Source organism: Cetorhinus maximus, chromosome 4 (genome assembly GCF_964194155.1).
Source record: "Cetorhinus maximus chromosome 4, sCetMax3.hap1.1, whole genome shotgun sequence".
NCBI classification, from domain to species: Eukaryota; Metazoa; Chordata; class Chondrichthyes; order Lamniformes; family Cetorhinidae; genus Cetorhinus; species Cetorhinus maximus.
The window spans coordinates 119272283-119298651 of NC_135882.1; the positions used below are offsets into that span (position 1 = coordinate 119272283).

Consider the following 26369-nt stretch of genomic DNA (forward strand, 5'->3'; position numbering starts at 1 on the left):
AGCAGCCTGCCTAATTGGCACCACATCCACAAAAAAACATTCACTCTCTTCACCACTGACACACAATGGCAGCAGTGTGTACCATCTACAAGATGCACTGCAGCAACTCACCAAGGCTTCTTAGACAGCACCTTCTAAACCCACAACCACTTTCATCTAGAAGGGCAGCAGACACACAGGAACACCACCACCTGGAAGTTCACTCACCATCCTGACTTGGAAATATATCACTGTTCCTTCACTGTGGCTGAGTCAAGATCCTGGAACTCCCTCCCTAATAGCACTGTGTGTGTACCTACACCACATGGACTGCAGTGATTCAAGAGGGCAACTCACCACCACCTTCTGAAGGGAATTAGGATGGGCAATAAATGCTGACCTAGCCAGCGAAGCCCAGATCCTATGAATGAATGAAAAAAAAAATGCTGTTTGGAAATAAACAGGTTATTGCTGAGGATTTGGAGCATGACTCAAAGGTATACTGTTCACTTGCTGCTTGAAATTTGAAGAGTTCCTTTGAAACACAAGACTTTTTGGGACACTTTTTCAAGATTTCACCAACACTATCAACATTTATTCCAGAAATTCACTCACAACTTCACATTGAAAGAGATGAGTACTGCGCTATTTAACCTTACTAGACTCCTAAGGAGTCACCAGGAAAAGGGAGCTTGGTCACTGGGGTCTTTCTAGGAGTCCATTGGTCATGGAGAAATGAGAGGATGACATAAGGCTAACCAAAGCACCAGCTGTTGCAGGAGAGAGAAACTAGGCTGGGGTGGGGTTATTCCTTCCTCTGGGTATGAAGCATTTTGCCTCCTCTGGATCTTCTCCAGCCCCTTGCTCAGTTCCTGAGCCATCCTGAAATTTGCTGCTTTGTGTCAGCCACTCTAAACCTCTCCATGAAAATTGTATCTAGTCAGTACTTGAATTGACATGGTGGACAAGGGGGCCTCCTTCAATAGAACCTTCCAAACACATGACCTCTGTCACCCCAAAGGGCAAGGGCAGCAGACACATGGGAACGCTGCCACCTGCAAGTTTCCCTCAAAATCACACACTATCCTGACTTGGAAATATATTGCCATTCCTTCACTGTCACTAGGTCAAAATCCTGAAACTCCCTTCCTAACAGCACTTTGCATGTTCCTACATCAAATGGACCACAGCAGTTCAAGAGGCAATTCACCACCACCTTCTCAAAAGCAATTAGGGATGGTCAACATACGTTGGCTTTTCCAGTGATGGCTGTATCCCACTAAAGGATAAAAAACGTTGACTTTCAGAAGGCCTTTTCAAGGTACCATATCGGAAACTATTGGAGATTAAGGGGTATGGAATAATGGAGATGGTACTGAATTGGGTTAAAACATATTAGCAGCGAGGAAACAGAGTAGGAGATCATTGACCTTAACTGGCATGTACCTAACAGTAATTAGACATTGTGGCCATAAGGGGATACAGGTTACAACATAACCATGAATCAGGAAGGCTATTTAGTTGATTTCAAATTCTTAAATTATTTCAATTTTCACCTCACTATTCAACCTGGCAATCTATTGCACCTGATCATTTTTTGGTGTCAATTCTTACTAAATCTTAGTCCCACTGTCCTCTCGTAATATATTTTGAATTAATATGTGTGGCTACATTTATCAATAGTTCATTACACTCTATACATCTATACAATTACATCTTAGTTATATCCTTTCAAGGATTTAAACCATAATTTCTCCATTTTTTTTATGTCCTTCAGTTCTCTAATGTCGTTAATCAGCTTGTGGCTCTTGTTTGAACTGCCTGTAGGGCTTGAATGCCTTCCTTGCACTTTAGTTACCAGAAACGATACACCTAGTAGCCTAATAATTCCTGGTGTTCTGCTCCTCCCAGTATAAAGCAATGCATCAGAAAACTTAGTGAACAATACCACAAGAATATATACAAATGGCACATCTAGCACATATTTTGTCCAACATACTTCCAGTGTTACACTTCACATGTGCAACTCATAGATGTTTTTATGTCATGAATCACAGAATTGTTACGGTGTAGAAGGAGGCCATTTGGCCCATTGTGTCTGCACTGGCTCTCTGAGCATTTTAACTGTCCTGACTTTTCCCCCATAACCCTGAGCTTTGTTTCTATTTAAATAATCACCCAATGTCCTCTTGAATGCCTCAACTGAACTTGCCTCCACTACACTTCCAGGCAGTGCATTCCAAACACTAGCTACTCGCTGTGTGAAAAAAGTTTTTTCTCACCTCGCATTTGCTTCTTTTGCAAAACACTTTAAAACTGTGCCCTCTGGTTCTCAATCTGTTTACGAGCAGGAACAGTTTCTCCCTATCTACTATGTCCAGACCCCTCATGATTTGAAAACTTCTATCAAGTCTCCTCTTAGCCTTGTCCTCTCCAAGGAAAACAGTCCCAACTTCTCCAATCTTTCCTCATAACTGAAGTGTCTCATCCCTGGAACCATTCTTGTAAACCTCTTCTGCACTCTCTCCAATGTGTTCACATCCTATAGTGTGGTGTCCAGAACTGTACACAATACTCCATAAAATGCAGGAAACACACAGCAAGTCTGACAGCATCTGTGGATAAAGAAAGAGAGTTAACCTTTCAGATCCATGATCCTTCATCATATCTTTCTTAATTTCATGATTTGCAACATCCACAGTATTTTGCTTTTGTACTGAAATGTTTATTACACTTGGTTGGCTGAAATTCCGTTTTCATAATAATGGCATCTTGAACTCTCACTAGGTGAGAAACTGGACACTGGAAGAAAAGATCTCCAACACAAGGGCGATATAGAAAATAAAAAATAGTGTTTGAATAAATTTTAAGAATTTATTTGTAACATTTCTGTGTTCAACTGTATGGGGCACAATAACACACTAGCCTATGGAGCAAAACATAGCATAATACATACAATTGCTAGTTTAAAAATATAGAAAAAAGTCTAATCAACTCCTCTTGACGTTCACTGACATTACCATGATTGAATTCCCCATCAGCAACATCATGGGGGGGCCGGCATTGATCAGAAACTTAACAAGACCAGCCTCACACATACAGCTTAATTCTTAAAAGCAGCAGGAAGGATCACTGAAAACACAGATTTCACACCACCATGGCAACACACACACAAACACTTGGAAAAATACATACAACTGTTAGTTTAAAAATATTCTAGAATTAAAAAACACCGACAGAAGGGAGTGAAGCAGACATTTCACAATATAAAAACTGACAGTTGTTGTGGTTTGCATGTATGCTATAATGGGATACGTTAGTGGGTGGAAAGGCCCCAAAGATTTCTTAACTCCAGTATGTTCCTTTACAGTGCAATTCAGTGAAAGAGGGAAACAATATCAATTTTGGAACCTTTGAGGGAAATAAGCTATTTCAATCGGGCCTCTTTTATACAAAAAAGAGAAACTGAGAAAATGTGTAGAATACCAAATATAAAAATGCACTTGGAAAATGTTATGAAATTGCCTGATCGATTATCGATTCCCACTATTTTCCTTCCGAGTTCACTAACTTTTAAATATGCCTGTTCATGTATTTTCCTAGATTTGGACAAAGAGAGACTGGCAATCCACCTTGTATATTCACAAAAAAGTATTTATTTGGCAAATGCTTTTGGTTTGCAGAGTAAACTGAAGCTATTTAAATTATACCTCCATGTGCGGTATCCCTTCACCGATCCGGCAACTAAAAATGAGGCACCACTTGCTTGAAATGCGTTTCACCTCTTTAGAATAAAAGCAAAAAACTGCTGATGCTGGAAATCCAAAACAAAAACAAAAATACCTGGAAAAACTGAGCAGGTCTGACAGCATCTGCGGAGAGGAACACAGTTAACCTTTCGAGTCCGTATGACTCTTCAACGGAACATCTTTTGGTTATCTCCACCGACCACTGGCCCTCTATCCAGCTCTACCTGTCCCACCCCACCCCCTTAAATCAGCTTATACTTCACCTCTTTTCTATTTTTCCTTAGTTCTGTTGAAGAGTCATACCGACTCGAAACGTTAACTGTGTTCCTCTCCTCAGATGCTGTCAGACCTGAATTTTTCCAGGTACTTCTGTTTTTGTTTCACCTCTTTAGAAAATGCCCCTTTTGATAGATCATGAACAGCCTTACAGTATGTTAACTTTATTTTCTCATGTTGAGTAATCTGTTGTGCAACTCCGGTATTTCATGGCATACGTCTTTAAATCGCTCTCTTTACCAACACCCTGTTTTACAAGCCCCTTTACTGTTGTGGCTGCACAAATGCACTTACTGTATTAGTACAGTAAACAGGAATGACGTCTCCTGCAACCCCGCCTCGCGCTAAGCTAGACTGGCATGCGCAGTGTGATCGAACCTTGTGTCAGCAGGAGCAGCGTTTGTGCGCGAGCTGCTAAATGAGTGCAGTTGCGACTCAGAGTGGTAATATTTTATTTTCCCTCGTCATGCTGAGGAATTATATGTAATGAGGTGCTTCTTGTTGTTTCTTTATGTTGTATTTCCCTTTCTTAGAGACGTGGTGAATCCAAGTTTCAGTGAGAGGAAAAAGGGGTGTGGTTACTTCTCGGGTAGCTTTACATCTATTCGTCAATGTGATTTGTTTCTGAATGTGCAGGAAGGGTTTGTTTCACATAATGGGGCGTCGTCAGAGCAGGAACTAAACTTCAGGCACCAAGTGTTTGTGTGTGTGTGTGTTGCCATAGTGGTGTGAAATCTGTGTTTTCAGTGATCCTTCCTGCTGCTTTTTATCGACCCTCTGCAGTGCAATTTCAACTATTTTTTTATATAGCTGACGGCTCTCATTGTAAGAATTAAGCTGTATGTGTGAGGCTGGTCTTGTTAAGTTTCTGATCAATGCCGGCCCCCCCATGATGTTGCTGATGGGGAATTCGATCATGGTAATGTCAGTGAAAGTCAAGAGGAGTTGATTAGACTTTTTTTCTTCTTCGGGATGGTCATTGCCTGACACGTGTGTGGAGCGAATGTTACTTGTCACTCATCAGCTTAAGCCTTAATGTTATCCACCCACGGTCGTTGACAGGGCCCTCAACCGTGTCCAGCCCATCTCCCGCGCATCCGCCCTCACGCCTTCTCCTCCCTGCCAGAAACATGATAGGGTCCCCCTTGTCCTCACTTATCACCCCACCAGCCTCCGCATTCAAAGGATCATCCTCCGCCATTTCTGCCAACTCCAGCATGATGCCACCACCAAACACATCTTCCCTTCACCCCCCCTGGCGGCATACCGTAGGGATCGTTCCCTCCGGGACACCCTGGTCCACTCCTCCATCACCCTCTACTCCTCAACCCCCACCTATGGCACCTCCCCATGCCCACGCAGAAGATGCAACACCTGCCCCTTCACTTCCTCTCTCCTCACCGTCCAAGGGCCCAAACACTCCTTTCAAGTGAAGCAGCATTTCACTTGCATTTCCCCTAACTTAGTCTACTGCATTCGTTGCTCCCAATGCGGTCTCCTCTACATTGGAGAGACCAAATGCAAACTGGGCGACCGCTTTGCAGAACACCTGCGGTCTGTCCGCAAGAAAGACCCAAACCTCCCTGTCGCTTGCCATGTTAACACTCCACCCTGTTCTCTTGCCCACATGTCTGTCCTTGGCTTGCTGCATTGTTCCAGTGAAGCCCAACGCAAACTGGAGGAACAGCACCTCATCTTCCGACTAGGCACTTTACAGCCTTCCGGGCTGAATATTGAATTCAACAACTTTAGATCTTAAACTCCCCCTCCCCCCCCATCCCCACCCCGTTTCTCCCCCCTCCCTTTTTTTTCAACAATTTATATAGATTCTTCTTTTCCCACCTATTTCCATTATTTTTAAATCTAAAACTAAAACTTTGTTAGTCTTTCCACCCCACCCCCACTAGAGCTGCACCTTGAGTATCCTGCCTTCCATTCTTAATTAGCACTTTTCTTAGACAATATCACCACCTTCAACACCTTTTTGATCCTTTTGTCTGTGACATCTTTTGATTATCTGCTCCTATCACTGCTTGCTTATCTCCACAATCACCACACCCTCAACTTCTCTCTCCCCCCGCCCCCCCACCTTAGACCAGTTTATATTTCACCTTTCTCCTAACTATACTCAGTTCTGCCGAAGGGTCGTGAAGACTCGAAACGTTAACTGATTTCTTCTCCACCGATGCAGCCAGACCTGCTGAGTTTTTCCAGGTAATTCTGTTTTTGCTTTGGATTTCCAGCATCCGCAGTAGCTTTTAGCTTTTAAATCTATATTTGTTCTTGAGATATAGGAACATATGTAAGGTCATGTTTATTGCTGATCGTGATCTGTAGTTGCCTGAGAAGGCTGTGGTCTGCTTGTTCCTTGAACAGTTGCCCTTGTGCTAATGGTGTTCCCACAATGCTGTTGGATAGGGAATCCCAATATGTTGTTCCTTCATTGCTGGGTCAATGATATATAGAGTTTTCAATGTTCATTATGCCCACAGCTAAGTTACATCTGGTAATGCCTGTCCTGCTGTATTTTAACGGAAATGTTGCAGTACATAATGTTAGAATACTTCAAGAATTGCTTTGATTAAAATTTTAACTCTTTTCCAACCATATAACCCTCCAAGAATCACAGTGCAGAAGAGGCCCTTCGGCCCATCGAGTCTGTACCGACACGCGAGAAACACCTGACCTACCTACCTAATCCCATTTACCAGCACTTGGCCCATAGCCTTGAATGTTATGACGTGCCAAGTGCTCTTCCAGGTACTTTTAAAAGGATGTGAGGCAACCCACCTCCACCACCCTCCCAGGCAGTGCATTCCAGACCATCACCACCCTCTGGGTAAAAAAGTTTTTCCTCACATCCCCCCTAAACCTCCTGCCCCTCACCTTGAACTTATGTCCCATTGTGACTGACCCTTCAACTAAGGAGAACAGCTGCTGCCTATCCACCCTGTCCATGTCCCTCATAATCTTGTACACCTCGATCAGGTCGCCCCTTAGTCTTCTCTGCTCCACTGAAAACAACCTCTCCAACCTCTCTTCCTAACTTAAATGTTTCATCCCAGGCGACATCCTGGTGAATCTCCTCTGCACCCCCTCCAGTGCAATCACATCCTTCCTATAATGTGGCGACCAGAACTGCACACAGTACTCCAGCTGTGGCCTCACCAAGGTTCTATACAACTCCAACATGACCTCCCTACTTTTGTAATCTATGCCTCGATTGATAAAGGCAAGTGTCCCCTATGCCTTTTTCACCACCCCCACTAACATGCCCCTCTGCAGAAGTCTGTATTCTTCTGACTCTGGCCTCTGATAAGAATCAATATGCTTTGTACTAAAGTATGCACTTTATTTGTACATTTTCTGAAAACCTATTCCTCTATTTTCAAGCATATTTAACCTTGCCCGTAACTTGTGAGCTCCCCAGCGCGGATTAGTGGGGGGTGGGGCGGGGGTACCCCGAAGATGCGCTGGGGATGTCCTCTTGGAAGTTCCCAGATTAGGTTTGCAGTTGCCCAAAAGCGCAAACTTCACCTGGGCAAATGCCCTGGGATGGGAACCATGCAAAAATGTGATTTAAACTGGATGGCTCTGACTAAGTTACACCAATAGTTACCCAGAAAATGTTAGAAGAATTAACTTCTGGTTAATAATTGCACAGATCCAGGCCGAATCCCCATGGGAAATGCCTCACACCCCCCCCCCCCTCCCCCCACAGGGGATTCCCTCCACCTGTATGGGACTCCCCAACTCGCTCCCTCCCCAAGGCCGAACTGGATCTGATCCAAGGCCCGCCCCACTGCCACCCACCCCCCACCACAGGCCCAACCCAAAGCCTGATGCCCCAAGCCCGAGGCCAGACCCACCCCCGCACCCTGAAGACCCCCCACCCCCCGCAATCCTGCTGAGGTCCAACCCATCCCACTCCACACCCCCACCCAGGCCCCCCTCTGTTCCCCACCCCCCCCGAGGCCTGATCCCTACCCCTGTCAAAGGGTGACCCCCCCCCCCTCCCCACACCCGATACCATCCCACTATACCCCTACCCCCCACATCCCCCAGGCCCGGCCTGATAACCTGCCCTGTCCCCTAACCCCCAGAAGCTGACCCTACCTGAGGCCCCACTGCACACCCGCACCTACACCCCCCTACAAGGCCCAACACCCTGCCCCCCGAGTCCTGAGTGAGTGAGTGAGTGCCAACTCCCCGCCCCCGGCCAGTCGTAACTCCCCACTAGCTGTGACCCCCCCCGCCCAGTCGCGACCTTCCGATTTCGCCCGCCCGCCCAACCTCCCCCCCCGCCCCAACCTCCCTCCGACTCCTACCCCTGCCCGCCTGACCCGACTTCCCACCGACCTTCGTCCTGACCTCCCACCCCCGACTGCCCAGCTTGACCTGACCTCCCTCTGACCTCTCCCCCCACCCACTCTGACCTGATCTCCCGCTGACCTCTCTCCCCTCCCACCCTGACCCGACCTCCCTCTGACCTCTCCCTGTTCACCCCAACCTCCTTCTGACCTCCTCACCGTCCCCCCCCAAACCTTTAAATTTAATTGGTTTACCGCAGCTGATACTGTTTTAAAAAAACGGTGTGTGACCCCCTTCATTTCAACTCTCCTGCACTTCGATGCTGGGCCCAGTGGTGCACCACACTGCTTTGATCTTGCTCAGCCTGAGATGGACGGTTGGGTGAGACAGGCTGGGAAAAAAAATTGACGTAATTAATTGGGCACTGAGTTCAGGCCCCTTATAATTTGCGTAATTTTAAGATGCCTAATACTGCAGCCAGGGTAATCTATCCCTTCTCAAACCTCTCGACCTATATGAAAGCTTTGACACAGTTGACCACACCATCTTCCACCAATCCCTCTCCATTGTTGTCCAGCCTGCTGGGACCACTCTCACTTGGTTTGATTCTTATTTATCTAATACAGCCAGCAAGTCAACTACAATTGCGCTTTTGCCTACTTCTGCACTGTTACCTCTGGCGTCCACTAAGCATTTATCCTTGGTCCCCCACTGTTTCTCATTTACATGCTTCACTTTTGCAGCAATATCTGATGAAGAGTCATTCGGACTTGAAACATTAACTGTATTCCTCTCCGCAGATGCTGTCAGACCTGCTGAGTTTTTCCAGGTATCTTTGTTTTTGTTCTGAAAACATAACGTCACTTTCCACATGTACACTAATGATATGCAGCTGTACCTCACCACCAGCTCTTTCGACCTCTCCAGTGTCTCTAGATTATCACACTGCTTGTCCAATATTGGGTACTGGATGAACAGAAATTTTCTCCATTGACCAGAACCTGAACAGGACCAGCCAAATAAATACTGTGGCTACAAGACCAGGTCAGAGGCTGGGAATTATGCAGAAAGTAACTTGATTCCTGACTCTCCAAAGTCTGCCCACCATACAGCACTGTGGGTGTATCTACACCACATAGACTGCAGTGGTTCATGAAGGCAGCTCACCACCATCTTCTCAAGGGCAATTAGGGATGGGCAATAAATGCTGGCCCAGCCAGTGACGCCCACATCCTGTGAACAAATAAATAAAAAAAATGTATGTGAGAACCGGACTATTTGCAACTTTGATGTCATAGCGGACCCCAAGATAAGCTTCTGACCGTATATCTGCGCCATCACAAGAGCAATCACTTCCATCTCTGTAACGTCGACCGTCTCTGTCCTGCCTCAACTCACCTGCTGCTGAAACCCTAATCCATGCCTTTGTTACCTCTAGACTATTCTAGTGCTGGCCTTCCATGTTCTACCCACCGTAAACCTGAAGTCATCCAAATCTTTGCTGCCCGTGCCCTGTTCATCCATTACCCCTGTGCTCGCTACATTGGCCCCTGGTTAAGCAATGCCTCGATTTTAAAGTTCTCATCCTTGTTTTCAAATCCCACTGCAGGCTCACCCTTCTCTACCTCTGTAAACTCCTCCAGCTGCACAACCCTTCGAGATATCTATGCTCCTCCAAATCTGGCTTCTTCTGCATCTCCAATTTTTATTTCTCAACCATTGCTGGCTTTGCTTCCAGTCAAGACTCCAAACTCTGGAATTCACTCCATTAAACCTCTTTGCCTCGCTATCTCTTTTTTCTTTCTTAAGACACTCCTTAAAACCTAGCTCTTGACCAAACTTTGGTCATCAGCCATAATACGTCCTCATGCGACTTGCTGTCAATTTTTGCTTTAGAACACTCTTGTGAAGCACCTTGGAATGTTTTATTACATTAAAGGTGCAAAATACATATGACCTATTGTTGTTGCATGAGAACCCCTGAAATAATTGTCTAAATAAGCCATTGTGATGTTTTATTTAAGTTACACTTAAGTTCCATCCTTATTAAAATATATCACTTTGGAGCTCACCCTAAAATATCCCACCAGCTTATAACTTGCATTGTGTTCTCAACTTATACATCTTCATGTGACACATTTTCATGTTCTCAAAATTGAGGCTTATCCTTTGTAATTAAAATTGAAATAATTTATAACTAATGTAAGACTTATAATTTCCCACATTACAACAGTGACTACACTTCACAAGTAATTAGTGGGATCTAATGTGCTCTGGGGAATCCTGAGGTTGTGAACGGTAAATGCAAGTCCAGTTAGCATGATGGAAGGCATATCTTCTATTTCCACCCCTAGATGTCTTGCGCGTTATTTTCCTCATCAGTGATGGCAAATAACTGGCTGGATGAACTCACATCTTTATGTCAGGTAGTGCTGGGAAGACTGGTTGTTCAACAGTTGTTCCGAAGAAGAGTCATATTGGACTCAAACCATTGGCTCTGTTTCTCACACCACAGATACTGCCAGACCTGCTGAGTTTTTCCAGCATCCTGTGTTTATTTCAGATCTGAAGTATTTTGCTTTTATTTGGTTCTTTTCTTATACTGCTTATATTTCAATGCAAATAATTGGGCCAGCGAGAGACAAGGTCATTTTAATAATCTGAACAAAAGATTAGAGTTCACCGATTTTATAGAATTACAGGAACATGTATACAATAATTTCACCTGCATACAAAGCATATGAAAAGGTGCCAAATGACACCTAATGTGCTATACAATCAACTTCTATTTCCTATTCTCTCTTATCCACTTAGTCAGCAACCACAGTAAGCCACTGACTTGATGAAATCTCTTTTCCCCACAGAGGAAGCAAAGGAAAATCAACCTTTTAAGTTAATACCAGAACCAGGCTTTGTGTACTTTGGGTGACAAATTGTAGAGCATCACCAGTGCGAATCCAGGAGCACTGCCCCTGTTTGAAATTGTTTGTATAATTTTAAAAATACTTAACCTTTTGTGTTACATGTTTGGAAGTTTTTTTTTTAAATCTGGTACCACAGTACCATACCGTAGCTGGCTTATATATTTAAAAACTCTTTGAGGTCTGGGCTAGTTCCAATTGCCTGGATAAAGTTGTAATAATAAGAAATCAAACCATAGAAATTATAGGCCAGTTAATTTGCCATCTATTGCAGAAAAGATAATAGTTGCCATTTTAAGGTCTGTGATGTCAACAATTCTAAGAGAATCCCAGCATGGACTTGGGAAACAGGCACTTTGCCTCAGAAACCTGATTTGAGAAAGGGAACAAATCAGCTGTCTAGTAGATGTTGTAGAGCTCAATTTCTAGAAATTCTTTGATAAAGTGCAACAGGGAAGGCTATTGTGTAAAATTTCATCATGTGAAGCTGATGATCAGACATCTTATCCAATGGGAAATTGATTTTAACTTGGTAGACAGAGGTCATCATCAATGGAAAGAGATCTGTATGGGGCAGTGAAATCCTATAGAGTTTCATATTAAGAGTGTAGCTGCCTGTCATTTTCATAGATCAGATGTCTGCATTAATAGAACCATTCATGTATTTGTAAATGACATAGAATGTGCATTTGATTGGGAATTTAGATCAAATGGGGGAAAAAGTTATACGCTGATTAGGGAAATGGGTCTATTGTGACTGATTCCCTTCAATGTGGATGTGGTGTTATGCATTTGGGTCTGATAAAACTCCAGGAATGTGTTTACATTTTGGGAATCTGCTAAAGGTCATAGCTGCTAAATCATTGAAGAATCACAAGCAATGTGACAAGGCTACTGGGATTGAATAAGTTGTGTTGCTAGATTCATACAATATAAAAATAAGCATACTAAGCATGTTGGTACCAATGACATAGGTAGAAAGAGGGATGAGGTCTTGCATCAAGAATTTAGGGAGTTAGGCAGTAGACTAAAAAGCAAGACCTCTCGGGATGTAATCTCTGGATTACTCCCAGTGCCACGTGCTAGCGAGCTCAGAAATAGGAGAATAGCACAGATGAATACGTGGCTTAAGAGTTGGTGCAGGAGGGAGGGTTTTAGATTCCTGTATTGCTGGGACAATTTCTGGGGTAGGTGGGACCTCTACAAGCGGGACGGTCTACATCTGAACCAGAGAGGGACTAACATCCTTGCGGGTGGGTTCGCTAGTGCTGTTGGGAGGAGTTTAAACTAATTCGGCAGGGGGAGAGGACACAGAATGTTAGCAGAATAGGGACACATCATAATACAGTAAAACAATCAAGTCAGAGGGAGTACAGCTGCAATAAGCTTCAAGAGAGTAAGGCAAGGCTGGATGGCCTCTACTTTAATGCCAGGAGTATTACAGGTAAAACGGAGGAGTTAAAGGTGAGGATTGACATTTGGAATTGTGATATAGTAGCCATCACTGAGACGTGGTTGAGGGAAGGGCAGGATTGGCAGCTCAACATTGTGGGATATAGAATCTTCAGGCAAGACAGGCGAGGGGGTAAAAGAGGAGGAGGCGTTGCATTATTAGTTAAGGAGTCAGTTACTGCAAGTAAGGCAAGATGATATCTTGGAGGGGGCATCAAATGAAGCTTTGTGGGTAGAGCTTAAAAGCTCTAATAATAATAAAAAAGGGGCAATAACATTATTAGGTGTTTATTATAGACCTCCAGATAGTCAGCGGGAAATTGAGGAGCAAATATGTGCACAATTTGTGGAGGTGTGTAAAAACAATAACAATAGGGTAATTATATTAGGTGATTTCAACTTTCCGAACATTAATTGGGATAGAAATAGTGTGAAGGGCTTGGATGGAGTGGATTTCTTGAAATGTGTACAGGAGAACTTTTTAGGTCAATATGTAGAGGGTCCAACAAGGGTTGATGCATTGCTGGACCTAATTCTGGGGAATGAAGCCGGACAGGTGGCTGAGGTGGTGGTGGGCGAGCATTTTAGCGGTAGTGGCCACAACATGGTACAGTTTAAGTTTGTTATGGACAAAGAAATAGACAAATTGCAAAAAAATGTTTTGGATTGGGGGAGAGTGGATTTTAGTAAAATAAAGCAGGATCTGGTCAAGGTAGACTGGGAACAGTTACTTGTGGGGAAATCTACAGAGGAACAGTGGGGGGTGTTCAGAAAGGAAATGGGGAGGGTACAGGCTCAACATGTTCCCTCTAGGGTGTTAGGAAGGAGTAACAAGTAACAAGCCCAGAGAACCATGGATGACCATTCAGGTTACGATGAGAAGGAAAAGAGAGGCTTTTAGCAGATACAAGGGAAGCAAATCAGCAGAGGCATTAGTGGAGTACAGAAAGTGCAGGGTGGAGCTTAAGAAAGCAATTAGGAGAGCAAAGAGGGGATATGAGAAAACTCTGGCTGGTAAAAATAGGGAAAATCCTGAGATATTCTATAAGTATATCAATGGGAAGAGGGTAACCAGGGAAAGAGGGCCCATAAGGGACCAAGGGGGCAATCTATGGGTGGAGCCAGAGGACATCGCTAGAGTGTTGAATGAATACTTCACGTCCGTCTTCACCCAAGAGAATGAGGATGAAGGTATCGAACTCGGGGAGAGAGACTACGAGGTTCTTAAGCAAACTGATATAGGGAATGACGAGGTATTGGAGGTGTTGGCAGGCTTAAAAGTGGACAAATCTCCAGGTCTGGATGATTTGTGTCCCAGACTGCTGAGGGAGGCAAGGGAGGAGATCGCAGGGGCTCTGACCCAAATTTTTAATTCCTCTGTGGCCACAGGGGAGGTACCAGAGGACTGGAGAACAGCTAATGTGGTTCCGCTATTATAGAAGGGTTGTAGAGATAAGCCAGGGAACTACAGGCCAGTGAGTCTCACGTCAGTGGTAGCGAAACTATTAGAGAAATTTCTGAAGGAGAGAATCTATCTCCACTTGGAGAGGCGAGGTTTGATCAGGGATAGTCAGCATGGCTTTGTCAGAGGGAGGTCATGCCTAACAAATTAGATTGAATTTTTTGAGGAGGTTACCAGGTGTGTCGATGAGGGTAGTGCAGTTGATGTAGTTTATATGGATTTCAGCAAAGCCTTATACAAGGTCCCTCATAGGAGACTTTTAAAGAAGGTAAAGGCACATGGGAAAAAGGGTAATTTGATAAGTGGATTCAAAATTGGCTTAGTTGTAGGAGACAGAGGGTGACAACAGAAGGATGCTTTAGTGACTGGAAGCCAGTGTCCAGTGGCGTACCACAGGGATCTGTGCTCGGTCCCCTATTATTTGTCATTTATATAAACGACATAGATGACTATGTGGGGGTAGGATTAGTAAGTTTGACATAAAGATTGGCCGGGTGGTTAACAGTGAGGTTGAGTGTCTTGGGTTACAGGAAGATATAGACGGGATGGTCAAATGGGCAGATAAGTGGCAGATGGAATTTAACCCTGAAAAGTGTGAGGTGATACACTTTGGAAGGAGTAATTTGACAAGGAAGTATTCAATGAATGGCATGGGACTAGGAAGTTCTGAGGAACAGTGACCTTGGCGTGTGTGTCCATAGATCTCTGAAGGCAGAGGGGCATGTTAGTGGGGTGGTGAAAAAGGCATATGGGACACTTGCCTTTATCAGTCGAGGCATAGATTACAAAAGTAGGGAGGTCATGTTGGAGTTGTATAGAACCTTGTTGAGGCCACAGGTGGAGTACTGTGTGCAGTTCTGGTCGCCACATTATAGGAAGGATGTGATTGCACTGGAGGGGGTGCAGAGGAGATTCACCAGGATGTTGCCTGGGATGAAACATTTAAGTTATGAAGAGAGGTTGGATAGACTTGGGTTGGAGCAGAGAAAACTGAGGGGCGATCTGATCGAGGTGTACAAGATTTATGAGGGTGGATAGGCAGCGGCTGTTCCCCTTAGTTGAAGGGTCAGTCACAATGGGGCATAAGTTCAAGGTGAGGGGCAGGAGGTTTAGGGGGGATGTGAGGAGAAACTTTTTTATCCAGAGGGTGGTGACATTCTGGAATGCACTGCCTGGGAGGTGATGGAGGTGGGTTGCCTCACATCCTTTAAAAATTACCTGGATGAGCACTTGGCATGTCATAACATTCAAGGCTATAGGCCAAGTGCTGTTAAATGGGATTAGGCCAGGTGTTTCTCACGTGTCAGTGCAGACTCGATGGGCCGAAGGGCCTCTTCTGCTCTGTGATTCTGTGAAGCCTGGGCATGACTTGGGCATGGCTGCACTTGAAATGCTATGCCTAGTTTTAGTTCTCATAAGGGCCTTGGTGAAGGTACAGGGGAGGAAGACTAGAGAATAATCTGTCATGGGGCTCTTAGCAGATAGGCTCAATAAGTTGCAGCTGTTTCCATTAGCAAAGTACAGGTTTATAAAATGTATGATTGAGGTTCTAAAATAATGAAGGGATTAGATTCTGTCTAGATGGATTGGTCATTGAAAGGGCCATTGGAAGGAAGAAATATTATTAGGTATCTTGTGTTTTTATATTACCCTAACTTGCCTGTACGAGGTAAAAGTATGAAGTCTTAAATACATCTTGAATTTGGCTGGTGTCTTGGAATGTATACCATGTTCAAAGAGTTTGTGTCTTCCTAACAATTGAACTGGTAAATATCTGACCATCAAGTGCTGTTCAGGCTGCAAGGTTCTGGGCTTGATCCTTGTTTGGAGAGTTAGCCATTTGCAACAAAGGTGTAATCTTTAACCTATGCCTGAACTTGGGAATAGGAGGAACTATATGCATTTGTGATATCTGGGGTTGTGTGCCGTCAATTGTATGGTGGTAGGATGAAATCGGGTCTGGCACTCCTGTAATAACCCAGAATGTTAAATAGCCTAATATATTGCTTATGAGAAACTATTTTATCGGCCACTTAGCCCTCGGGGACTCTCGGAGCCTATATCATTCACTTGAGATTCACGTGTGCTTCTCACGTGTCGGTGCAAACTCGATGGGCTGAAGGGCCTCTTCTGCACTATGTGATTCTGTGAGATTGATAGATTTTTGCCAATTAAAGTTATGCGATATGTGGTAAAGTTTATACGAAGTTGGGGCTCAGATCAGTGGTGATCTCATTGAATGATATAGGCTCTAGGGGCTAAGTGGCCTATAAAGTATCAATTATTGTTTGTGGAAGTGTGTTCCCAATTTCTATTACCTTTTGTGTGTAGAAGTGTTGGCAAATTTCACTCTTGAAAGGTCTGGGTCTAATTTTTAAACTGTCTCCTAGTCCTAGACACCCTAACCAGCAGAAATAATTTATTTCTGTCTACCCTCTCTCATTAAATGTTAAAAACATCTTTCAAATCATTTCTTCACCTTCTAAATTCAAGGGAATACAGTCCAAGTTGGTGTCAGCGGTGGCTCAGTTGGCAGCACTCTTGCCCCTGAATCGCAAAATTCTGGGTTCAAGTCCCGCTCCAGAGCTTGAGCACCAAAATTAAGGTTGATGCCTCAGTGCAGTATTGAGGGAGCACCTTCACTCTTGGAGGTGCTATCTTTCAGATGAGACTAGGTTCTATTTGCCTGCTCAGGTGGATGTAAAAGATCCCATGGCGCTATTCGAAGAAGAGCAGGGTTGATAGCCCTGCTGTCCTGCCCAATATTTAGGCTTCAATCAGCATTATAAAAAAACCGATTACCTGGTCATTATCACATTATTAACCACATCTACCCATCCATAAATGTTGATGGAATATGGATGGTAGTCTGTAATGCCATCACAACCGAAGCAGAAGCAGATGGATAAGCTATTTGAGATGGAAAGAGATGGTGGAGCCGGAGCCTGTGCGATTGTAGAACTAGAGCACATGTTTAATGTCTATAGACAAAGAGTTAGTTTAGATGTTAGAAATATTTATTTTCAAAGTCATTGCCTCAGGCATGCATGAAATTGTCTACTCCCTAGTGATAACTGTTCTCAGCAGTTTTGAAAAAGAACAGAGAGCAGATCACCAACTTGAACTGTTTATGAACATAGGTATAGTGGAGCAAAAGGGGAAGATTAAATAGAAATCTTCCCTCCCAAAAAGCATAAAAATCTGTGTCTAATAATGCTTTGATTTTTACCACTTGTTTAATTCTGTAAAAACAAAGACCAGTCCATTCCACTTCACTGACACTTAAATAATATATAAATATCACCTGAATGTCTGTACTGGTGGAGATTTTGTTGTTGAAATAGGCATTTGTACACACTGAATTTGTGTGTGTGTCTGGAATAAAATAGATTTTCCATGAGAGGCACAATCAGTAAGTTTATTTTCAAATAAAAAGATGGCTTTAAAGAATACTTTCAATGAGTTATTTGTTTGGAAGGTGGCATGCAGTTAGAAAAAATTGTAATTGCTTTAAAATGTCTGTGGAATCTATAATTGTTTTTAAGAATGTTTGAAAAGCACTATAGAAGTTTGCATCAGTTATAAAGGGACAAATTGTAATTTTATTGAATAATAAATACTGGACCATGTGACCTAGCAACTCTTGACCTGGAAGCAGCATTAACAGGAAGGAAGTTAAGATACAGAAGCTGTGTGGTCAGACAGAAAGGAGAGCTACAAGCAAGAGAGCTGGAGGATGAAGCACATTGATGCAAACACAAAGCAGGGTGACCAACTATACCTTATTTTATGGGATTGTGCCGTATTTTTAACAATTGTCTCGCACCTCTTACTGAATTCTTTGGGATGTCCATTGAACCGTTTTCTCTGTACCCCCTGCAGCTGGAACTCTGAAATCTGGAAACTCCAGGGGCTGAATTTTGCTGTTGGTGAGCAGGGGGTGGGGCCCACTCGCCGATGCGCAAAATGACGCGGGATGACGTCAGGGGGAACCTGCATGTAACTTGGAGAATCTTATGGTGTGCTCTGGTCAGCCCATGTCTCTGCTTCCAGTTTGGTCAGCAGGGCACAAGGGTAACTTTTAAACCCTGGGGACAGTGCAGAAAAATGCCATGAGGCTGCTTACTGATACTTACCTAATGACCTTACAGAGCAATACTGAATTAACGTCACTGCATTGAGACAAAATAATGTTCGTACTGAGCTAATCGGTGTGCCTGCCTTTGTAAGTCCTACAACGGGCACAGTTGCAAAATATTACACTGTTGCTTTAGTGGAGAATGATTGAATGCCTTCATATACAATCTTTAAAGACAATTTCTTAAATATGCATTGAATGGTGGTAGGTTTTTGAAGGATTTCTTTACTACAATAGTTTAGATTAATGGATTCTTAGGTTTTAATGGTTTCCTTGAATTTAAGTTCTTTCTTAACCATTTTTTAGAAAATAAATGATGTAAGAAATTAGCTTTCACTAATGGCGGGAAATAAAGTCTATTCAGTAAAGCTAATGTAATCAGAGATAGCATTATCTGTCTCTGCTCCAGAGGTGAGTTGTGCTTTGAACCAAGCTAAATTTATCACATACTAGCAGATTAAAAATAACAGAGGTGCGTGCTAAGACTATGTGTGGTTTGGCTAATTTCTTTGCAATTTTCTCCCTGATTAACACTTTAAAGATCAGATTTGCATATTTCTGCAACAACGACATATGTAATGGGGGTGGAAGGTGGTGGGAAAGCAATTCAAAATAAGATGAGAGTTGAGAAACAACTTATGGTATTAAGGGCTGCTCTAATTCTACTTTATGACTTTTAGCATTTGAAACATCATAAATTATTATTACAAATGTTATAATAGAAATCAGATGTGACCTATGAACAGAGTAAAGCACATTCAGTGCAGAATGATAAAAGCAAAAAACTGCGGATGCTAGAAATCCAAAACAAAAATAAAAATACCTGGAAAAACTCAGCAGGTCTGACAACATCTGCGGAGAGGAATACAGTTAACTTTTCGAGTCCGAATGACTCTTCAACAGAACTAAGGAAAAATAGAAGAGAGGTGAAATATAAGCTGGTTTAAGAGGGGGTGGGACAGTCAGAGCTGGATAGAGGACCAGTGATAGGTGGAGATTACCAAAAGATGTCATAGATAAAAGGACAAACAGGTGTTGACGGTGGTGATATTTTCTTAGCTAATATCAGCACCGTCAACACCTGTTTGTCCTTTTGTCTATGACATCTTTTGGCAATCTCCACCTATCACTGGTCCTCTATCCAGCTCTACCTGTCCCCCCCCCCCCCCCCCCCGCCTTAAACCAGTTTATATTTCACCTCTCTTCTATTTTTCCTTAGTTCTGTTGAAGAGTCATTCGGACTCGAAACGTTAACTGTATTCCTCTCCGCAGATGCTGTCAGACCTGCTGAGTTTTTCCAGGTATTTTATTTTTGTTTTTGTTCAGTACAGGATGAGTTGGGTTAGCACCAGGATTTGGTGGGGCCTTTTGCTAAGTTATAGTGTGATGAAGACTCTGACTTTGAACTTGCAGCACCTGGTACCACAGGCAAGATACCAGCACAAGCAAATGTGCAGTGTTTTCACAATTCCTTTCATGTTCCAGGAATCACAATCTCCTGACACTTTAGCTAACTGTTGAATCAGACACACATCCGTAAAGCTGAGATTGAGAAAGTGGGCACAGGAGGACCATAGCACTTACTGAAAATAGAATAATTTCCTTTAACACTCTTCCATCTCCATGAGTCCCACCTTTGAATAGAATTAGGTGTGTTAGAGTGTGTTTAAAGGGAACAGTAGTTCTTTGAATTGAAAATATGCTAATAGGGTTAATGGTTCCATGTGCAAGTTATTTGTCTTTGCCCAGATCTGCTCAGAAATCAGCATTTTAAATATTAATTAGACTTGTTATGCAAATTTGTAGTACTGGGCAGCAAATAACAGCACAGATGTAACCCAGGATTTGCCACATTGTCACATTAGATTTGCCTAATCTTTGGTAAACAGCTCAAACTTTGCCTTTGTGGGTTATGGAAGCCACGATATTGTAATATGCTGCAGACTGCATGCTATTTTATTTGTAGCAGTTTTCTAACATGCTTCTCACAACATGAGAAGTCCCACAAGGCTGCCAAAATAGTTTATGAACATATTCCTTGTAAATAATCCAAACCCAAATATCCCTGAGCAATCCTAAATAAAAGTAACAGTAAAATGGAATACAAAAACAATATTATGGATTATTGGTTCCAAGACTGAGTTAAACAGTATTTTACACTGTGCCCCCTGATTAAGTATAACAGAATGTATTAAAATTATTTACAGAGTAACTTGCTTGTGAACATCTGAAGATAATTTCTGGAAATTCGTTTATTTTTGCATGCATAGATTGTGGATTGAACAAGGATCTATCTTGTATGGGCTTAGTGCCAGTCCACACAGTGCATCCACACCTCTTGTATAAAGTTTTACACATGTAAGATGAGTGAGATACCAGAGGTTCTTGAATGGGATGGGCAGAAAATGCTGGCATTGTCAATGATGCCAACATCCAATGAAAGAATAAAAAAAAAGTGCAACAATGCTGGGCTTTGGTCAGGTACAGGACTAGTCAGTGCTTGCCAAGTGTTCCTATATTCTCTAATAATTTTATGTTTCTGTCTGTTGTGCGTTGGGGAGGGGGGCTTATTACTGTGTGTATGGAGGGAAAAAGGGGCTAATTATTGTGGCGCTGCCTTTGCATCTTTTACGTTTTGCACAGGCGCACTGGGCTCCTGCTGGCAGCGATAAGGAGGCAAGCACAGGGAGAGCAGGACTGCTAGAGTCATGGTGTACATGCAAGTTCTTTTTCCCATTGAGTCCCTAGCTCTCACACCCATTAATGACTCCTCCCCACCCACCCCACCCCTCGGCCACACTCTCACCACAGAACCCGTCCTCTTTTCCCCCCGCCCTCCCTTCCACCAATCGTACAGTCTAAGTGTCCCTTATTTTATTTCTTAAGAGTTGGTCACCCTGATAAAAAGAGAAAGCGGATCGAGACAGAAAAAGGAATATACAGAATTCTTGTGAGGAGAAAAAGCAAATCTCTGTCAGGAAGAGATCTGCTTTTCTATTTGGCGTAAAAGGAAACAAAAACTCTCGGAAGCACGGTGTGAGTTGGCTAAAAATGGTGTAGAACCTGCAAGGTGTATGAATAGCTTGGAGACGCTAAAGAGATGGGTGTTTTCCAGAAGTGGCTAAGCTGTGAACTGGGGTGTAATTGGTTGGTCAGTCGAAAAGGAACTCTGGAAAGCGACGTCATCAGGACTGTTATGACCCAATTGGAGAGAGGGTCGTAGAAGTGTGCCTTGTGAATGATAATTGTACCCAGGAAATTTGGGAGTAGAGCTGCTGTTGGAGAGAACTCCTGACCTACCCTGCATGAATAAAGAACAGCATATTGTGGAACTGTGTGGCTACATAGTGGCATGTGTCTGTGGGGAGTGATGTGGGTGCTTGTGGTTGTGCAAGATGTATCTTTGTTAGATTGACTATTTAAAGTCAAACTTACCTTTTTATTTGAAGTATCATTTGCTTGTTAATTCATGTCTGGTTTATGCTGGTTCTAATTCATCTTAAAGTAAAAGTTACAAAATGTGAAATCTTGGTAATTTCTTCAATTGGGGTCGTTTGGTAAATTTGGTTATTTTGGTATATAGTTCCCTCACATGGATTGTATCAAAATGCATTCCTGTAATTGGTGGGAAAATAGTTATTTTTACTCATCATAAAAAATAGTAGCAGTGCTTTACAATTGCATTTAGTTTTATCTCTTTTAAAGTTTTTCTTCCCAATTTTCACTGCAAGTGTTTGTGATTCACTATAAGATGGGTTAGCTGCTAATACAGAGTTTTCTTGTTTGGCTCTGTTGCTTTCTGAAGCCTTACAAAGGCGTTGACTTCCTTTCTATCCATGTTTAACTAATTGTCTCATCTGCTATTTTTCTGAATACTGCACAGATTGGAATGCAGAAAATTCTGAACAATGAAATGTTTTCATGTACTAAAAAGGGAAAATGTTAGAAATGTTCAGTAGGTCTCGAAGCATCTGTGGAGAGAGAAACAGAGTTAAGGTTCAGATTAATGACCTTTCATCAAATGATTTGAGATTTGTTAATTGAATGTCCTATCAAAATGCTCTGAAGAAGAGTCATACGGACTCGAGATGTTAACTCTGCCTTTCTTTCCACAGATGCTGTTAGACCTGCTGAGTTTTTCTAGCATTTTCTGTTTTTGTTTCAGATTTCCAGCATCTGCAGTGTTTCGCTTCCATCAAAGTGATTCATGAGCACATGGTTAAAATAAAATGCTAGGATGTTTGGTTGCGAGAGTTGGACTTATAAAGGAAGGAAGGGGAAAATGTAATGGTTCAGTCAAATGCAACCTGGCTGCTTCTTCTACATGTGGCTTTGCTCTGTTTATTTTGCAGGGCAGCAGATGGCAGATTGTGTGAGTAAAGTTGAACTGAGTGTCTGCTGTGAGAACTTATTGGACAAAGATGTTACTTCCAAATCAGATCCGCTGTGTGCATTGCTTATGAATGTTGGTGGAAATCAATGGGCTGAGGTAGGTAATTTTTTTCAGATGTGTGGTGCAATCTTGCATCCATGGAAGAACAAGTTTATAACAATGGTGCTTTTATTTTTCTTCTATTCAGTTGAGGAAGAATATTTTCTAATTTATTTTACTGATCTGCCTTCCATTATTACATCCTCCTTTCTTTCCTTGTGACATGGGTATTTTTCTCAAACTTTGCTATCCCACTGTTCTTCAGGCTACTTAATCTCCAGTGGGTGGTGGGGTGGGGGGTGCGGTCAGCTTACATAATGGACACCACTAACAAAGTCCTTAGATTTTATTTTGGTAATCAATGTTTTTACTGACCTTGATTGCTACTTGCTTTGGTGCAATATGATAGAAATTGATAGTAAAAGTCTGCAGGAATTCTGACCGTTATATTTCTGACAGTACTTACATGAATGGTGCTGTAAAATGTGATGCATAAACTGCTTCATATAAATCCTGCATGATTTGGGTTTATGAGAAGCGGCCCACTTATTTTTTTAACCTGTCTGCAGAGTTGCAGGTGCATTTTTTATGGTAATACCATTTTATAGTGTTATTTTTCAATGACATTTTTGTTGACATTGTTATGGCCCGAGTTTAGCAGCCTATAAATAGTGTTTTTCAACTCACCTGAAAGAACTAAATCAGAAATACTTTTACGGTTCAACATTCAATGAAGGTTTTTACTTAGAGTTTAATGAATTTTGTAAGTAGGCTTGTTGAACCATTTTTTAAACTCATTCATGGGATGTGGGCGTCACTGGCTAGGCCAGCATTTATTGCCTATTCCTAATTGTTCAGAGGCATTTAAGAGCCAACCACATTGCTGTGTGTTACATGTAGGCCAGACCAGGTAAGGATGGCAAATTTCCTTCCCTAAAGGGCATTAGTGAACCAGATGGGTTTTTACGACAATTGACAATGGCTTCATGGACTTCTAATTCCAGATATTTTATTGAATTCAAATTCCACCATCTACCGTGGTGGGATTGAACCCAGGTCCCCAGAGCATTACCCTGGGTCTCTGGATTATTAGTCCAGCGACAATACCATGACGCCATCACCTCCCCTACTTTACTTTAGTGGTTTTAAAATTAGCAGTTGAGAACTGCAGAATAATTCCTTGAGTGTACAGACATGGCCTGTAATGTTTTTTTTGGTTTTATTAAAAGAGGCATAGAATGCACAAGTGATGATATAAAGTTGTGGAAAACTACTGTTTTATACATTTGAGTGCCACATACAAAAGATGTTAAAACCATATTGTAGATTTGCTAGGATAATGCCAGAGATGGGAATCTGAATTTATGAGAAGAGACTTGAGGCTATTTCCAGTAGAGCAGAAATGGCTAAGATGACATTCAGTGGAGATTTTTCACATTATGAAGGGTATTGAGAGGAGGAATAAGTAAAGATTACTTCTCTTTTGCTGGGGAGTCATCGATTTAAAATTGTCATGAAGAAAGTAGTTAGAAGAAATCCCTTTGCTCAGGAGTTGGAGCATAGAACACTTGTCAGAATGACTGTTTGAGGCAGAGACCATTGGAGATTTTAAGGGGAGATTGGGAAAATATTTAAAACAATATACAAGGCAGTGGGATTAATTTTGGAATTCTCCAGCAAAAGGCTGACACAGATGTGATGGGCCAAATCGCATTCTTTTGTGCTGTAAACATGTATGGTCCTGTGAACATTTTCCATCTTAGACATGCTGTGTCAGCATTAAGCAATCTTGTCTTACTCAGTTCCTTGATACTTCAAGGGACTTTAGTCCAGAATAAGTGCCCCATCAGGCCTTAGCTCTGTATAGGTATAATGTCATTGTTGTTTACTTTTCTGTAGCCTAATCAGATACTTTATATAAATAGGCCAGCTTCAAATCTCTAGTTGGTGCTTGAAGAAATTTGAAATGGTGACTACGAAACAATGGGCCATAACTTCTGAGCTGCAGTATAGTGTAGTCGGAGCAGGCTCGAATGGCCTAATTCATATGTTTGTATGTAACTGGGGGTACCCCAAAGATGTGCTGGGGAACACTCCCCCAAAAATTCCCAGGTAATGTAAATAGAGCTAGGTGTTTTCTGCTTTGTAGCTCATTAAAAATGCACTTTGGGTTCAGAACACTATTGGCATGATCTGTATTTGTTGATTCTTTCACACCAATTGTTTTAATTGTGGGAATTTATTTTTTGTAGATTGATCGCACAGAGAGAGTTAATAACTGTCTCTCTCCAAAGTTTGCGAAGAAGTTCCTGATAGATTACTGCTTTGAACAGGTCCAGAAACTGAAGTTTGGAATTTATGATATTGACAATAAAACCATTGATTTGAGTGACGATGACTTCCTGGGAGAACTTGAATGTACTCTGGGACAGGTAATTACAAATAAAAGTTTTTATTATATTTGTTGCCACTGAATAATACTTAGGGGATTTTTTTAAACAATGTTGCATTAGGTAAACAATTTACACACCTTAGGTTACCCCTCTGCTACGATCAGAAATAAATTTGTTTCATGTGAAGAAAGAAGGCTTGTAGAGAACTAACATTTTCAAATGAAAAGAAGCACAATTTGGCCTACATTTTGAGAGAAGATTCAGTGGATGCTTTTAAATTATGAAGGATTTTGAGATGAAGAATAGGGAAAGAATACTTCTCTTTTGTTGGCGAGTGCTCACTGCTGCACACAAAGATTTGGTTATCTGTGTGCTGCGGATTTCCCCTTTCTTGACAGCAATTTCAACCTGGCTCCAAGTTAAGGGGACTTCCAGCTATACAGCAGCAGTGATGTCAACAAGGGAGTTAAATGCACTGAATGTCTTCGCTTTTCAATGTCTTAAAACATAAATTAAATAAATGATTACGGATTAAGTTAAAAGCTAAATATTACAAACAAACTTTTAAAAAATATAAAACGTATATGGAATTTATTTTCGCAATGAAGAAATTTGACATTCCACAAATATGAACTCAGTCGTTTGGTAGTACAGAAGTTAAATATTGCTGAGAAAAGAAATGTACTATCAAAGCTTTTTATCTTGCAGCCATAGGACAGCTACGCAAGGTAAACAAACAGTAAAGGGAACAACACTTTATACTGCATGAGGAGCGAATGCAGATTAGTTGGCAAGTGGACTCTGGTAGAGGCATGCCATGGAGAATGCAGCAGAGAACAGTTTCCTGTTAACTGCCAAGCTGTTGTTTCAAATTCAAACCAGGTAGGATACTCTGGTCAAGGTATTGCCATGGGGGTTGAACCAGGGAATGGCTGTCCCTCAAGCTTGCCTTGTAATGCCTTGATCAATCGGAGTCAACCTGCCTGGTTTGAATTTGAAACAAAATCTTGGTAGTTAACTGTTCTTTGCTACATTCTCCATGACAATATCTGTCAACAACAAATGAGTCCATTTGCTAGCAATTAGCACTCTTCTCATGCAGTATAAATTGTTGTTCCCTTTACTATTGGTTTATCTTGTGTAGCTGATGAGTGCAAGATGAAAAGCTTAGATTGCATGTATCTTTTTTCAGCAATACTCAAATATAAACATAGTATTTCGGGGCCACTGAGGGTGTTTAGGAATAATTGTGAAGC

General features: G+C 42.2%; 1 protein-coding gene and 1 long non-coding RNA gene across 4 annotated transcripts in view; one reads left to right on the forward strand and one right to left on the reverse strand.

Moving 5' to 3' along the window:
- LOC144679844 (copine-3-like) overlaps positions 1–26369 on the forward strand; it is a 750377-nt gene that overhangs the window by 685519 nt on the left and 38489 nt on the right. Inside the window, exons 1-3 of one of the 3 annotated variants that reach the window (XM_078540693.1) lie at positions 4361–4447; positions 22641–22777; positions 24973–25152. In XM_078540693.1, coding sequence (XP_078396819.1) covers positions 4423–4447; positions 22641–22777; positions 24973–25152 — 342 coding nt within the window. In that variant the 5' untranslated portion in view covers positions 4361–4422. Of the gene's footprint in view, positions 1–4360; positions 4448–21205; positions 21359–22640; positions 22778–24972; positions 25153–26369 lie in introns of those variants that run through there. The other 2 variants (XM_078540695.1, XM_078540694.1) reach the window with 2 other exon arrangements.
- Positions 543–4288, reverse strand: LOC144679846 (uncharacterized). The gene is made up of 2 exons (XR_013576433.1): positions 4157–4288; positions 543–2594 (listed from the first exon to the last, which is right to left on the reverse strand). It is a non-coding gene; the product is annotated as an uncharacterized LOC144679846 (long non-coding RNA).